We start from the raw sequence: 13,978 nt of genomic DNA, 5'->3' as shown, positions 1-13,978 counted from the left end.
TTTTTCTCTAATTACACAAAAAAAATAAGATGCCAATCACTATTTCTTGTATTACAAAAATCTCGTATCAATAAAACTACTTTAAATAATTACATAACATAATTTCTATAATGTTCATATTTAAACATGTAATACAAAAAAATCTTTGGTCATTTACCATAATTTCACGTCTGATTTTGTAAATGCATTATTTATCGAAATCATGCTCTGGCATTAGAATATAACCAGTTAGTGAGGCCGAGTTAGAAAGTTAATCAAGATTTACTATAGAAAGGCACAACTGAGGGAGAGGTCGTTCTAAAGTTTGTATTATGAGTTGTTAGTTACGGGATGTGAAATTACGATTAACGATATTGTATAATTTTATTACCAGTTATGATATCTCAGACATAATAAAGTTTAGTTATGCGAGCGTATGAATTATTAAAGATAAGATTTAAAGATATTATGATAAAGATATACAACTTAAAGCATATTGTCTAAAGATACGTTTAATTGTCTACTCGACCATTTTTAAATTTAAAAATATTGCTTTGATCAATGTTTCAAAAAATAAAAGTGAATAAAAAACTAAAAAAAGAAATTATAATCTGAATAACTCAAAAAGAAATCTGTGTACGATTAATTTGTTATTTTAAAAAAAAAATATTCCAAAAAAAGTAGGTTCAAATTTCGAACACGCTATACTAGTATAAGTATAATCTGTGCTTTACTTACGTCCGTTGTCAGTGGAAAGCTTCATCTTCTCGAGTACGGTGGTATCCCGATCGTTGTAAATGAGCACAGCGGAAGCGTTAGCCCGCCAAGCATTCTGAACCTTAAAGAGAAGAATTTACGAATTAAAATCGTTTAACATTTAATCGCAAACAACATGTATCTTTGATGATAATTTTTATACTCTTTGCTTAGTATTTACTTTATTTACATAATTATAAGACACTTATATGGACTTCAAAAGGTTTATAATAAAAATTAATTCGTTGATTATCGTATATCATATACATACATACATTACACATATACAGATTTTCTTGTTATTACAGGATCTTTATTTGAAAAGAAAAATTTCACATTTTATTTATCTTTTAAAATAACGAACGAAACTGCTTGTAAGGGAGCATGTTCGAATAAAATATAATGTAGTCTAATACATGATTTTGGAGTTGTCAGGTATACAAATAGGCAATAATATCTTTATAAATGTAGCTTCATCAAAATCTATTTAATAATTTGTGCGTGAAAGAGTAAGAAATATACATACATAGAATATATATATATTACTATCGAAGATGCGATTACACAAGCGAAATTTTTATTTATTTTAATAAATAATCTTGTAGATATAATTTAGCAGTCGTAGGAATATATCAAACATAGTGGATGGACTTAACAGAAAACTGTAAAATCTTGTATTAGAAATTTCTACATAACTTCAGAACGACTTTACTAGAACCGTAATGTGTTAAATCACTACAACTTGTATTGAATTTAATGTCTATTAAAACGTAGTTGTAATAACACTATCGTTGAATAAAATACATGACTTCATCACAGATAACTTCATGTGTAAGTATATGGAAAAAAATGTTATTATCGACGTATTATCCGTCCAATATCATTTCAAATATTATCTAGATGAAGTGACATGTTATTACTGGTATTAAGTAGCTTATGGGGAACTTATATTTTTTTATAATATTGTCATAGAAGAGCAAATAGACCGCCTTCCAATGGTGTTTCGCTTATTTCAATGGCAGTACAATGAAACCAGCCTTTACGTTTATAATTATGAAATTTAAGATGTTCTAACCATTGTAAAATAAACATTATACACCAACTCGCATTGGAGCAATGTGGTGGAATATGCTCCTAACCTTCTCTTCAGTCGGAAAGGAGGTCTAAGCCCAGCAGTGGAAAAGCAACAAGATCACAGGGTTATGCCGGTTGAGCTTACATTTTTGACAAGTGTATCCAACTCACATCGGTGCAGGGTGATAGAATATACTCCAAAATCTCTTCAATAGGGAAAGGAGGCCTAGGCCCAGTGGGTTATTTGCAGACTGTTACGTTTATTTCAAAATTGCTAATAAATCGAAAATGACTCTTTATAATTTTCAAATTATTGGCCTATATCCAATAGAAATTGACATTGATAAAATTTAGTCATATCTGACATTGATCACTGTATCGAAAACTGGAGTTTGATTATCAAAAACTAAGGGCTTCAGTATTAGCCAACCAATGGCCATCTATATATACTGTATATACATTATACATATATATAATTAGTTAATGCTACGCGAAATTGGTCTGTAAATAGACTTCATGTAATTCCCGGAATGTCTCGTGTATACACGATGGACTGCATGTGGTATGACCTAAATTCCTACGAAAAGCCATCCAAGTACAGAACTTGCATTGTATATACTAAACGATATTAGATATTACTTGAACGTATTTGATTACGATCTGTCTGTAATTCTCGTCCAGGAAACTGGTTACGAAAATGGCTCCTTGCTATAAAATTCTATGTGGATCAGTGAAAGTCCAGTATAATGCCAAAAAAATATTTATGATATAATTTACTTGGTGGTAGGACTTTGTGCAAGCCCGCCTGGGTAGGTACCACCCACTCATCGGATATTCTACCGCTAAACAACAATACGCAGTATTGTTGTGTTCCAGTTTGAAGGGTGGTGTAACTACAGGCACAAGGGACATAGCATCTTAGTTCCCAAGGTTGGTGGCGCATTGACGATGTAAGGAATAGTTAATATTTCTTACAGCGTCATTGTCTATGGGTGATGGTGACCACTTACCATCAGGTAGCTCATATGCTCGTCCGTCTACCTATTCCATAAAATAAAATATAAAAATAAAATAAGTTAGGATTACATATGAAATAGACACTTGTTTTATGGATTAGCGGTTTTACGAGCTGGTGGTTTAACTGATAGAAAGTAACTACCGTCGCCGATAGACATCCGATTACGAGCACGAGATGTATATAAACATGAATTAAGCACACGAAGATTCAGTAGTGTTTTCCCGGATTTGAACACCTAGTCATCGTTACTTCACAACTAACCACTGGACCAACATGGCTCATTTTTAATTGTGAATTGCGAAATTACACAAATGACTGCTTCACGTCGCATATTATTGAAGAGATCATTAAGGGAAGAAATAGTTTAAATAACGAACTCGAAAATAAAATTATTATTATTATTAACATACACCCTATACAGTTAGTTTTATTGTAGTTCTTTATGTATAACTTTGAGAGGTATGATTAATCTGTGGAGATTGAATATGAAAAAAATTTAAAAAAATCATAGGCAACCAATGACCATACAGAGTCATTACCCTGTCTCGTACTTACTATTTTTACATAATATAAAACAGAGTTTGTACGCTTAGATCTTTAAATTTACGTAAAGAATTTTAACGCGGTTTTCGTAATTAAGCAGAGTGATTCAAGAATATGCTTAATATGTATGATACATGCATATCAGAAAAAAAACTTTCCAAGCCAAAAATAGAAAACAATTTAATGTTTACGTTTGTCCTTCAATATCTACATGTATATACATGCAATATATACATGTATAATTGTATACATGCAAAGCCGGGACCGGTATATAGTTAGTAATATAATTAATGACGTGGGTGTACCTTGACAGCCTTGCACAGCCCTAACACCAATAATTACTTACATTAATATAATAGACACTTCTACAGACTAAATACATATTTGATGTATTGTGACATAGATGTAATTGAATAATGCTGTTTTTTATAAATTTGTATAACCATTATAAATATAATTAATTGACGCAATTATTACTATTTATAGATTACATGTATATATTGGTTCTACGGTTACACTTTGTGTTTATATATGTTTAATTAATTTGAAAATAGAATTCAATAAAATTAAATATATTAAATAAATAAAAATATTATTATTGTATTCGTTTTCATAATGGTTATCGCGTGGAAATTTTGTTAACCTATCTTGATTGATTTATCTTACGAGAAAAACTTCCATTACTTATATAGTACATTTCATATACAAACATTACATTCTACAAAAAAAAAATATGAATATTTATTTCAATAAAAAAAACAAAACAGCATCTAGCTTAAGGCAGCGTACAGATCATGGGGATTATGACAGTCATTTGGTTTTTGATCAAGTAATGTACTGCATTTAAACATATATAATAAAATTGGAGTGTTTATAATATTAAAATAGCCCTTTTTTACTCAATGCATATGTGTGTATACATGGCACATTTACCAAAATAACATTTTTTACTATTTTTGTCTGTCTGTCTATCTGTTTGTTCCGGGTAATCTCTGGAACGGCTGGACCGATTTTGACGGGACTTTCATTGCCACTGATATAATGAGGAGTAACTTAGGCTGCAATAATTTTTTTTTGTTATATTCCAACGCGTACAAAGTTTCGGGCATAGCTAGTATAATATATAAATTGTTAAGTATTGGTAGAGTTTAGGTATGTCTGGTTTCTTATTCTTTCTCTCGTTATCTTATCGGGCTGAGGTAATAGAAAGTGCAACTCTCTTCACAATAATTATAGTTTAAGCACTATATATTCTCCTGCGCAATTGGCTGGCTCCTGTTAACAATGATCGCGTACGAAATTGTTCAGGACATCATTGTTTTTTTTTTTTAATTAATTGCATTTTTTTTTAATTTAACTGAAGGTTTAAGTATAGACAGTTTTTAAATTAAAAAATAATATTTTGGCAAATATTTGTATCCTATTTTTATTCTTAAACGATTATTTTGAAAGAAAAAAGACAACTTTTCTTATAAAGAACGTTGGATACTTTTAAAGTGTTTAATTGAATAAATAATTTAATGTGGTATTTCCCAGCTTCAATATATACTTTAAAATATGTTTATTCAACGATATCGTCACATTTTCTTGGACATCCTGTGGCACCTGAGAAAATCTTGGCCTCCTTCCAAAATACTTTTAATTTATGTCATAAGACGGACGAAGCTCCTTTCTGAGATTTACGCATAAGCTTAGACAGGTAAAGGCAGGATGCGACAGTCCGAACATATGAACTAAATTAATTATATCTAAATGACCGCTATTTAATTGTCATTTAAAAAAGGAAAGATATGGCTGCAGCACCATGTATTAAAATTTTAAAATTATTATATACTAGCGCCCACCCAGGCTTCGCAAGAGTGCAATGCTGATACTAAATATACTACAGAATTTGTTTTTTACGCAATTACATTAGTAACTTCTAAAACTGTCAGGGTTTCTTTACTATAGTGTCCATGCATTATATACAAAAACTTTCGCCTTGAATCACTCTATCTATTAAAAAAACCATATCAAAATCCTTTGCATAATTTTAAAGATTTAAGCATACAGACAGCGGTAAGCAACTTTGTTTTATACTATGTAAAGATTTTTTACAATTTTTGTGAGGTTTTGATGTCAGTGTAATCTCGTAACTAAAACAATAGCGATAAGTATCAAAATTCTATCATAACGTGTTTACTTTCGACCAGTCGATAACATAGTCTATACATCATGCCATTGGTTGTATTTACATATGATCGTTCATTTATACGATGCATATAATAGCAGATGAGTTTTTATTGGCTATTATTCAAACTACAATCGACAAATATAATTCAAGATTTTAAACTATACTTATTAAGTCATTCGCTATTTAATATAATAATTCAATTCCCCTGATCCTATTTATGGAGGTCAACGCAGAGCGCTGGTCCACGTGAAATAGGATTTGACAGATTATTATGGCCGCTGACCGCAACTCAAAGGGAATTGAGAATTCAAAGAGATGAAACGCTTTCGGGGATAAACGTTTCCTGTCACAATATTAACTGTCAACTGCCAAAATTATAATTTTACTGTAATATTATACTCTCTAGATCGAGGCCAAAATTATGATTTTACTGTAATTCTCTCTTGATCGAGTTACTCTTAATCAATGGTCAGTCTTTTTTTACCGAATAATAATAAAAATACGTACTTAATCATATCGTATTTCAAGAACAACATCTAAAATTCTCACTGCTGGGCTGAAGCCTCTTCTCCGTTTAAGGAGAAGATTTGGAACATATTTCACCAAGCTGTTCCAATGCAGGTTTCCTCGCGATTTTTTCCTTCATAGCCGAGCATGAATGAATTATACACATAAATTAAGCACATGAATATTCAATGGTGCTTACCTGGGTATGAACCCGCAATCGGTTAAGATGCACACGTTATAACCACTGGACCATCACGGGTCGTTATCGTATTTATTAGTATTTATAATTTTTAAACGGGTACCTTAATCTCGAAGTTACAGCTTCCACGGCGGATCACCGCGATCCAAGGCTCGCTGGGCAGCGGTTCAGTGGGTGCTGCCACGGAGAGAAGGGGCCAAGTGCAGCCCGTGTGGTCGTTTTCACCGTCGGGCCCCTTCGCGCGAACGTGAACCGCCATACCACGGGAGGAGCCGACGTAGCCCTCCCCATATTTGCCGGACTGAGGAAGAAAATTAAACTTTAGTATGTACAAAACCTTCAAAAACAAAAAAGGGTCCAAAAAAAATGTTGCCTATCCATTGCCTAATAGGTATGACCTTCTAGTCGGATTTTCTCTATTGAATCGGCATACCAACTGTTACCTCACAATTAATTAATCTTATAAAATAACGACGCACGTCATTGTTAGGGCTAACTTGAAAAAAAAATCAGTCTTTTAGTGGCACCTATGCGCATGGCATCAATGGACTACACGCTACCGCTTCTTAAAACATATACCAGTAAGTCTATACATAGCTAGTAAAATTAAAATATTTAGATATATTGTCTATTACCGATAGTTTGTCTTTTGTCCAAGTATTAAGTAAGGATAAATGTTTGTTTGATTTTTTTTTTTTTTTTGTTTTAGACCATTTGTTGGCGTAAACCACCAGGCCTTAGACATTGACGTCGTAATAGGTACGATATAAGAACTGAGATATTATGTTCCTTATGCCTGTTTCACTGTACAAGCCATTCAAATCGGAACACAACAATATTGAGTATGGCTATTTCGTTGTAGAATATACGCGCCAATATTCATGGTAATCTGTCAAACGATGTCAAAGTGTATTAATGTCAAACAAGCAACATTTTTTATAAAGATAGATTACACGCACGATCTATCGGACTGTCTGATAACAGATGATTTGTTCTGCTAAGTTTCGAAAATTTGCAAAGATTTTTTTTCCAAGCACGGTGACACAAATTCATCTCTTAGAAAGTGAAACGCGTGTTGAATAGATACTGTAATGACGCAATAATTCGGGCAGTTATACTGGCACTGTCAATCTTGATAGCCGTTATGTTACTTTGGAAGAATATTAAACAAAAAATATATAAACGTGGTTATCGAATGAGGTCTTATATATAGGCGTTATTGTTACGTAGTGTACGGGTCTAGTTTATTAAAAGTTTTTTTACTATAGAATACCAGTAAATATGGAGCAAAATACGTATTTCTTTTTATTATTGAAAAGAAATATTGCCGTGGTGGACGTTGTTGGGTAAGGCTTTTGTCCAGCGGTAGACATCTTCCGGCTGAGATGACTAGGACATATGGACGCGTCGAGCAAACGCAAGGCTATAGAAAATAAGGAGGGGGTTGTATGACGTCACGGGAAACAAGTTGTTCCTCTACCGAGGAACACATATCTATGGACCAAATTTTCAAAAATTTGCAACAACCGATGTGAAATTATGGGGCAGGACTATATGTAGAATATTAATTTCAATACGGTAGGTTGTTATGCGTACACTAAACTCTTAACAAAACATCGTTCACATATATGTAAGGACCTTGGTAGTCTTATGTTTATTCAATGCGATGGCCGTCTGTTGGTAACACTTGCAAATAAATACGAATCACTTTGAAGTACTCCATAAATCCTGCCTTGAGTGGATCCAATGTTTCAACGAGGGACGTATTATACGTTATTCACACTTCGTTTGTTCTTTGGTGTATTGAAAACAGATGTATGAATATCGATAAAAAATGTTTATAACAATGCAATCAATTAATAATTTAATTGCCTTATTTTTCGTTTGATGATTGTCTTCATGAGACGAAATGGTCCAGTGGTTAGAAGGCATGCGTCTTAACCGGTGATTACTAGTTCAAACCCAGACAAGCACCACTGAATATTCATGTGCTTGTGTTTATAATGAATCTGTTGTTCGGCGGTGAAGGAAAACATCGTGAGGAAACCTACATGTGTCTAATTTCAATAAAATTCTGCCACATGTGAATCCTCCAAACCTCCTCCTCAAAGGGAGAGAAGGCATTAGCCCAGCAGTGGAAAATTAACACACTGTTGTTGTTGTTTTTGTTGATTGTCTTTCTGGACGATTTCAAGACTAGGCTTAGGAGACATTGCAATAAATGCACATACAGAACTGCCTATATATGCCAAATTGCCTTACTCTCATAATCGGATCAGAGTTGAGAAACATTTTACGGTTTTACGGCTTTCCGAGGCAAGAGACAATACTCAGTAAAAACTCAATAGCTAGTCATTGAACCAAGGACTTGATCTTTAGCCTCTTAAGCCACTGGACCAGATAATGCAGTAATTCTGATGAAAGTTGCATGCTTAGTGACCATTGCTCTCAATAGTGAGCATGTCACCAAGTATTAATATTCTTATATTAATTGTACGATGTGTATCTTTTGTTCAAATTAATTAATTACTGTGAATTAAGCATCAATGTTAAAGTCCACGTTGAACTTTATTACATAGTATAAAACAAAGTCGCTTTCTCTGTCCCTATGTCCCTATCTATACCTAAATCTTTAAAACTGCGAAACGAATTTTGATACAGTTTTTTTTTAATAAATAGAGAGATTCGAGAGGAAGGTTTTTGTATGCAATACATGGACAATATAGTAAAGAAACGCTGATAATTTTAGAAGTTTGTAATGCGATGTAAGTAAACAAACTCTGTAGTAGGATATATTTACTATCAGTATTGCACTCGTGCGAAGCCGGGACGGATCGCTAGTGTATTATAAATCTGAAGACTTTGTTCGTTTGTTTAGTTCAAAGCTCCAATCACAAGAACTATTGGTCCGATTTGAATGATTATTTCAGTGTTAATTACTCTTATCGATGAAGACTCTAAGCTTTTTAATATTACACTTGGTAGTCCAATGGGTATGAAACGGTTTTTTAATTTTATAATTTCGCAAAAAATATTTAAGAGAATCTGTAATATAGCTACTTATAAACGAGAGGAGCGAGTTCAATTTATTGGAAAAATTACGTACCGATCGGAAATAGGTATCCGAATCTCGAAAAAAACTAGCGCAAGAAGTAGAAGAACTCGATATATTTTATTTGTTTTTTTTTTGCTGTTAATAAAATAGCCCAATGTTTTAAATTCTTTATAAGTGATGTGATCACTCATAAGGCAAAGGTTTAATTAAATCTTAACCCAAGCATCCTCATTTATATTTTAACAGGAATAATAATAATAACACGCTTGTCACGTCCTATAATATACATGTACTATATCAACAATCAGCGCCATCTAGCAGATACATACAAGACTATATATTATACTAGCTGTGACCTCGAATTCGAATTTAACACTGAATCTAAAGTAAAAGCTAGTGGCTTAAGTTTCTCATTAATACTTAATTTGTCGGCCAGTAAAAGTCCTGTCAAAATCGGTCTAGCCATTCCTGAGATTGCCTGATGCCTGCCTGATGATGCCTTTATAACATTTTACTACACGTACTATACGCATACATACTATACACGTACTATACGCATATACTACATACATGTGCATATAGTAAGAAGCGGTTGTTTTAATATTACAAACAGACACTGTAATAAAATTGTAATTTTATTACAGATAGATAAAGATAGACAAAATATTTCCAAGACAAATACATGTGTCTTCCAAATTCATTGGAAGCTATGTTAAGTCTCAAAACTAACTATAACATTAACAATGAATACTACGTGATTTAATTCGCTGTTTGATTTTTATGTAACAACTATAAATCAAAAACGTTCGACTTTCTCATTAATAATACTAATATCGAGATTAATTCGTATTATTAACGGAATAAGGTCTTATTACGTATTGTAATATCAAAGGTTGTTTACATAGCAACCAGTTATAGCATGCCGGTACAATGAAATCGCTTTGGTTTGGTACAGCGTTAACAAAACTTGTTGATGTTAGGGCGAGAACACATTTATTTTTAAGTTATACATCTTACCCCGCAATGCGAATCAAAACTATACAGTAACGATTTTGAAACGTTTCCTTAAAAAAAAAAAGAGATATCTTAAATTATGCTATTTTATAATTGCGTTTTAATAACTTTGCGGTATACATGAAATTGATTTTCTTTTATTATGTGATTTAGACATATCTAGTTTATATAAAAAAACCTTTTAATATATATTTTTTGTGTATATTATGTTCGTGACTAATACAAATAATAAGAAAGAAATATGAATAAACTTTGTTACATGTGAAAAAAAAATATATTCAAAGATAGCTAAGTTTATTAAAACTTGTAAATTGAAATGGTGTATGAGTAGGAAATAAAAATAGGTTTTATATTTATGTTATTTATAACGCGTGAGTACTATACCTTAGCATCAATATTGCGGTCTCGGCCGCTTGCCGCGAGCGCACTACTAATCGGGCATAAACCCTTCCGCTTCCTTATACGTTGACGTTCAGAAAAGCCTCGACAACGATAACGCTGTTTTATATAAAAAACTAGCGACCCGCAATACTAAATATACTACAGAATTTGTTTATTTACGACATCACATTCTTCACAAAATTATCAGTATTTCTTTACTATGTCCATGTATTATACACAAAAACCTTCCTCTCGAATCACTCTATCTATTAAAAAAAATCGCATGAAAATCCGTTGCGTAATTTTAAAGATCTAAGCATACATAGGGACAGACAGCGGTAAGCGACTTTCTTTCATACTATGTAATGATAATGAAGTACATACACTAAAATTCGCACAAATTACACAAAAATCTTATATAACGGTGTTGTTTATTAGCATAGTCGTTGTTAGGTACTAAAAATGGATGATTGTTCTAACTATTATCGCGGAAAATTTATTACATAATTGATTATAGCCTAATTATCGCCTGCGGGTTCGCCCGCGATCGTTATTGGATACTCATATGTTTTCATTTACATATTAGTAAGGAAGTTGGGATAACTATGTTTATTAATATGTCGTCGATTACAAATAATTATTAACTTAAATGATTGTGTATCTGTGAGGTGTGAATGCCATGACATAAAGAGTCACGTGCTTCTATCAATTCTTGTCGAAGGCGATGAGTCGTAAGCTAAATATTATTAGAAGGATAGATACAATTCTGGCCTTCCAAATTCGACCGTTGGTTCACACAACTGTGATAATTCCTGCTAAAATAATATACCTACTTCATAATTTTTCATACTGTATCTTTCTAATTAATTGCCTGAGAACATGAACGCCATGAACCCTGAAGAAGATCCTACTGATGACGAGCCTGACGCTGATCCATCGCAGTCGAAATTCAAAGCTGTAGGCTTTTACAAGTACCACCGGTTCGGAAAGTAGATTCTACCGCGAAAATCAGTAAGAAAATCAGTAGTTACTCTTTTAAAACATTTAAAAAATAGAGTTATTTTAGTTAAATACAATTATATATGTATTGAACAATTTGAACGATTGAACCATTGAAATCTGATTTGGATAATTCGTTTTGTCTTTGCAACACAGATTATTCAAGATTACAATAATTGAAGAGAGAGAAGCACTAAACTATAGAAATATTGATTAATAATAAATAAATATGAGACAGCATCACATACATCACTCTGAACCCAATGTAAGTAGCGAAAGCACTTGTGTTATGGAAAATCAGAATTAACGACGGTATCACAAACACCCACACCCAGGACAACATAAAAAAGTAATGATAATCTACATGGACTCGGCCGATCCAACCCATCGAAGTGGCGTACCCATGAAAACCGTAGTGCACACAACTCGACCACGGAGGTCGTCTTTAAAAATCAGAGAATCAGAAGAACTACCTCCTAGGTTTAACTTATGCGTTATGAAGAAGTTTTTGTTCTGAAATATGTTCTTTATACATTTCCTGTTATTGCATGTTCTTGGTTATGAAATAAAAGCGTAGTTCGATATACAATAAAACGCATAAAAACTTGATAGTTTATAATCTTTCAGTTAGGTTAGGTTAGTTTTTTTTATAGCTAGACTGAAATTGGTCGGTTATTTTCGCAATATTTCGACAGATTATAATCTGACTTTAATATAAATAAGCGGTACTATTAGTTTTTATTGATAATACATAAGATTTTTTAACAATTAGTAATTAAATATATACACATATGAGTTATGAATAGTTACATTCCACAAATATACATGTATGTATCTATATTACATACAATAATTTGGAGTTTATGTTTGTAATATTAAATGGCTCTTTTTTACTCAATGCGTATTTATGTATTATTATGTACACGAGACATATACAAATATAACATTTTTTACAATTTTTGTCTATCTGTTTGTTCAGGCTAATCTCTGGAACGGCTGGACCGATTTTGTCGGGACTTTCACTGGCAGACTCATATAATAAGGAGTAACTTAGGATACAATATTTTTTTTTGTTAAATTCAAACGCGTACAAGATCGCGTATACCGCTAATATGTATATGTATGTATCAAATAATGCTTGTGAGAAAATCTGATCTATTTAATTTGCTCGCGATATTTTCTCGTACCAAGAAATAGAGGATTTTTAAGCGCAAATTCAGCTCATGAAAATCTTATAAGTACGTGCTTGGTCAGATTAGAGCTCTTGACCTTTGGTTATATCAACGTTTCGTTTTAACTGAGAAATGCTATAAATAATACGAGTAATGTTTTACCGTTATTAAGGCGTCTGTTTATATACAAATATTTGTTTTTTTAAGTGATATCGTTGTAATTACTTCTATAATGTTTCTGAACTTATACAATCACTATAAATCTTTGCCACTTTTTCTTTAGAATTTAAAAATGAATGTTCTAGAAAAGGTGAATATTACGTTTTTATTTTTTTAAAAACTTATTTCTTGCTTAATCTTTTATAATGATTTATTACAACAACTTTTTGTATGTTGTCTTAAAACACAAATACCATAACAGATACATAGTTCATATTAAATAATTGTGTGGTCTACATAAATATTGGTCGAGAACAGGATCGAAACAATGTGAAGAGAAAATATTGAAGATAAATTTATGTAAGCAAGCAAGATAATTAAACTAAACTTTTACATTAGTAAAACCAACGCAACGCAAACTTGATGGTAGGGATGCAAACCCTTCTAGGGATTTGTGGGTAGTAGGTACAACCCACAAATCGATCTTCTATCAAAGTCGAAGTCAAAGTTAAAAATCTTTATTCAAAACAGAAGTGTTATTTACACTTGTTTATTGAGAGTCAAAAATCTACCAGCATCACATCGCTTATTCCGTATTCGTTTCTAATAACGGTGGACAACCTACAAACAATTATCAAACTCCGTGGTCGAGTAGTGTACACCGATTTTCACGGGTCGACTCGGCCGGGAATCGAATCTGGGAGTAGTGTTCCCAGAATCGATTCCCTGCCGAGTCGATGTGGAAAAAGTTCATTAGTTTTCTGTTGTCTTGGGTCTGGGCGTTTGCGGTACCAATACGTCTGTATTTTCCATAACACAAGTGCTTTAGCGACTAACATTGGAATCAGAGTAATGTATGAAATATTGTCTTATATTTATTTATTCCTTAAATCTTTAACAAAACTACCCATACTATTTCAAGTGTAGAAGTGTATGTGAAAGTTTGTGC

General features: G+C 32.5%; 1 protein-coding gene across 4 annotated transcripts in view; it reads right to left on the bottom strand.

Moving 5' to 3' along the window:
• The window catches only part of LOC124538044 (protein goliath), a 93,183-nt gene that overhangs the window by 17,332 nt on the left and 61,873 nt on the right, over positions 1-13,978 (bottom strand). For all 4 annotated transcript variants that reach the window (XM_047115053.1, XM_047115056.1, XM_047115054.1 and 1 more), the window contains exons 3-4: positions 6,353-6,550; positions 718-817 (exon numbers count right to left, since the gene is read on the bottom strand). In XM_047115053.1, the coding sequence (XP_046971009.1) occupies positions 718-817; positions 6,353-6,550 (298 nt within the window). The remainder of the gene's footprint in view (positions 1-717; positions 818-6,352; positions 6,551-13,978) is intronic.

Source organism: Vanessa cardui, chromosome 19 (genome assembly GCF_905220365.1).
Source record: "Vanessa cardui chromosome 19, ilVanCard2.1, whole genome shotgun sequence".
NCBI lineage: Eukaryota > Metazoa > Arthropoda > Insecta > Lepidoptera > Nymphalidae > Vanessa > Vanessa cardui.
Note: the sequence above shows the minus strand (reverse complement) of the source record. Positions and strands in the feature narration are given on the sequence as shown.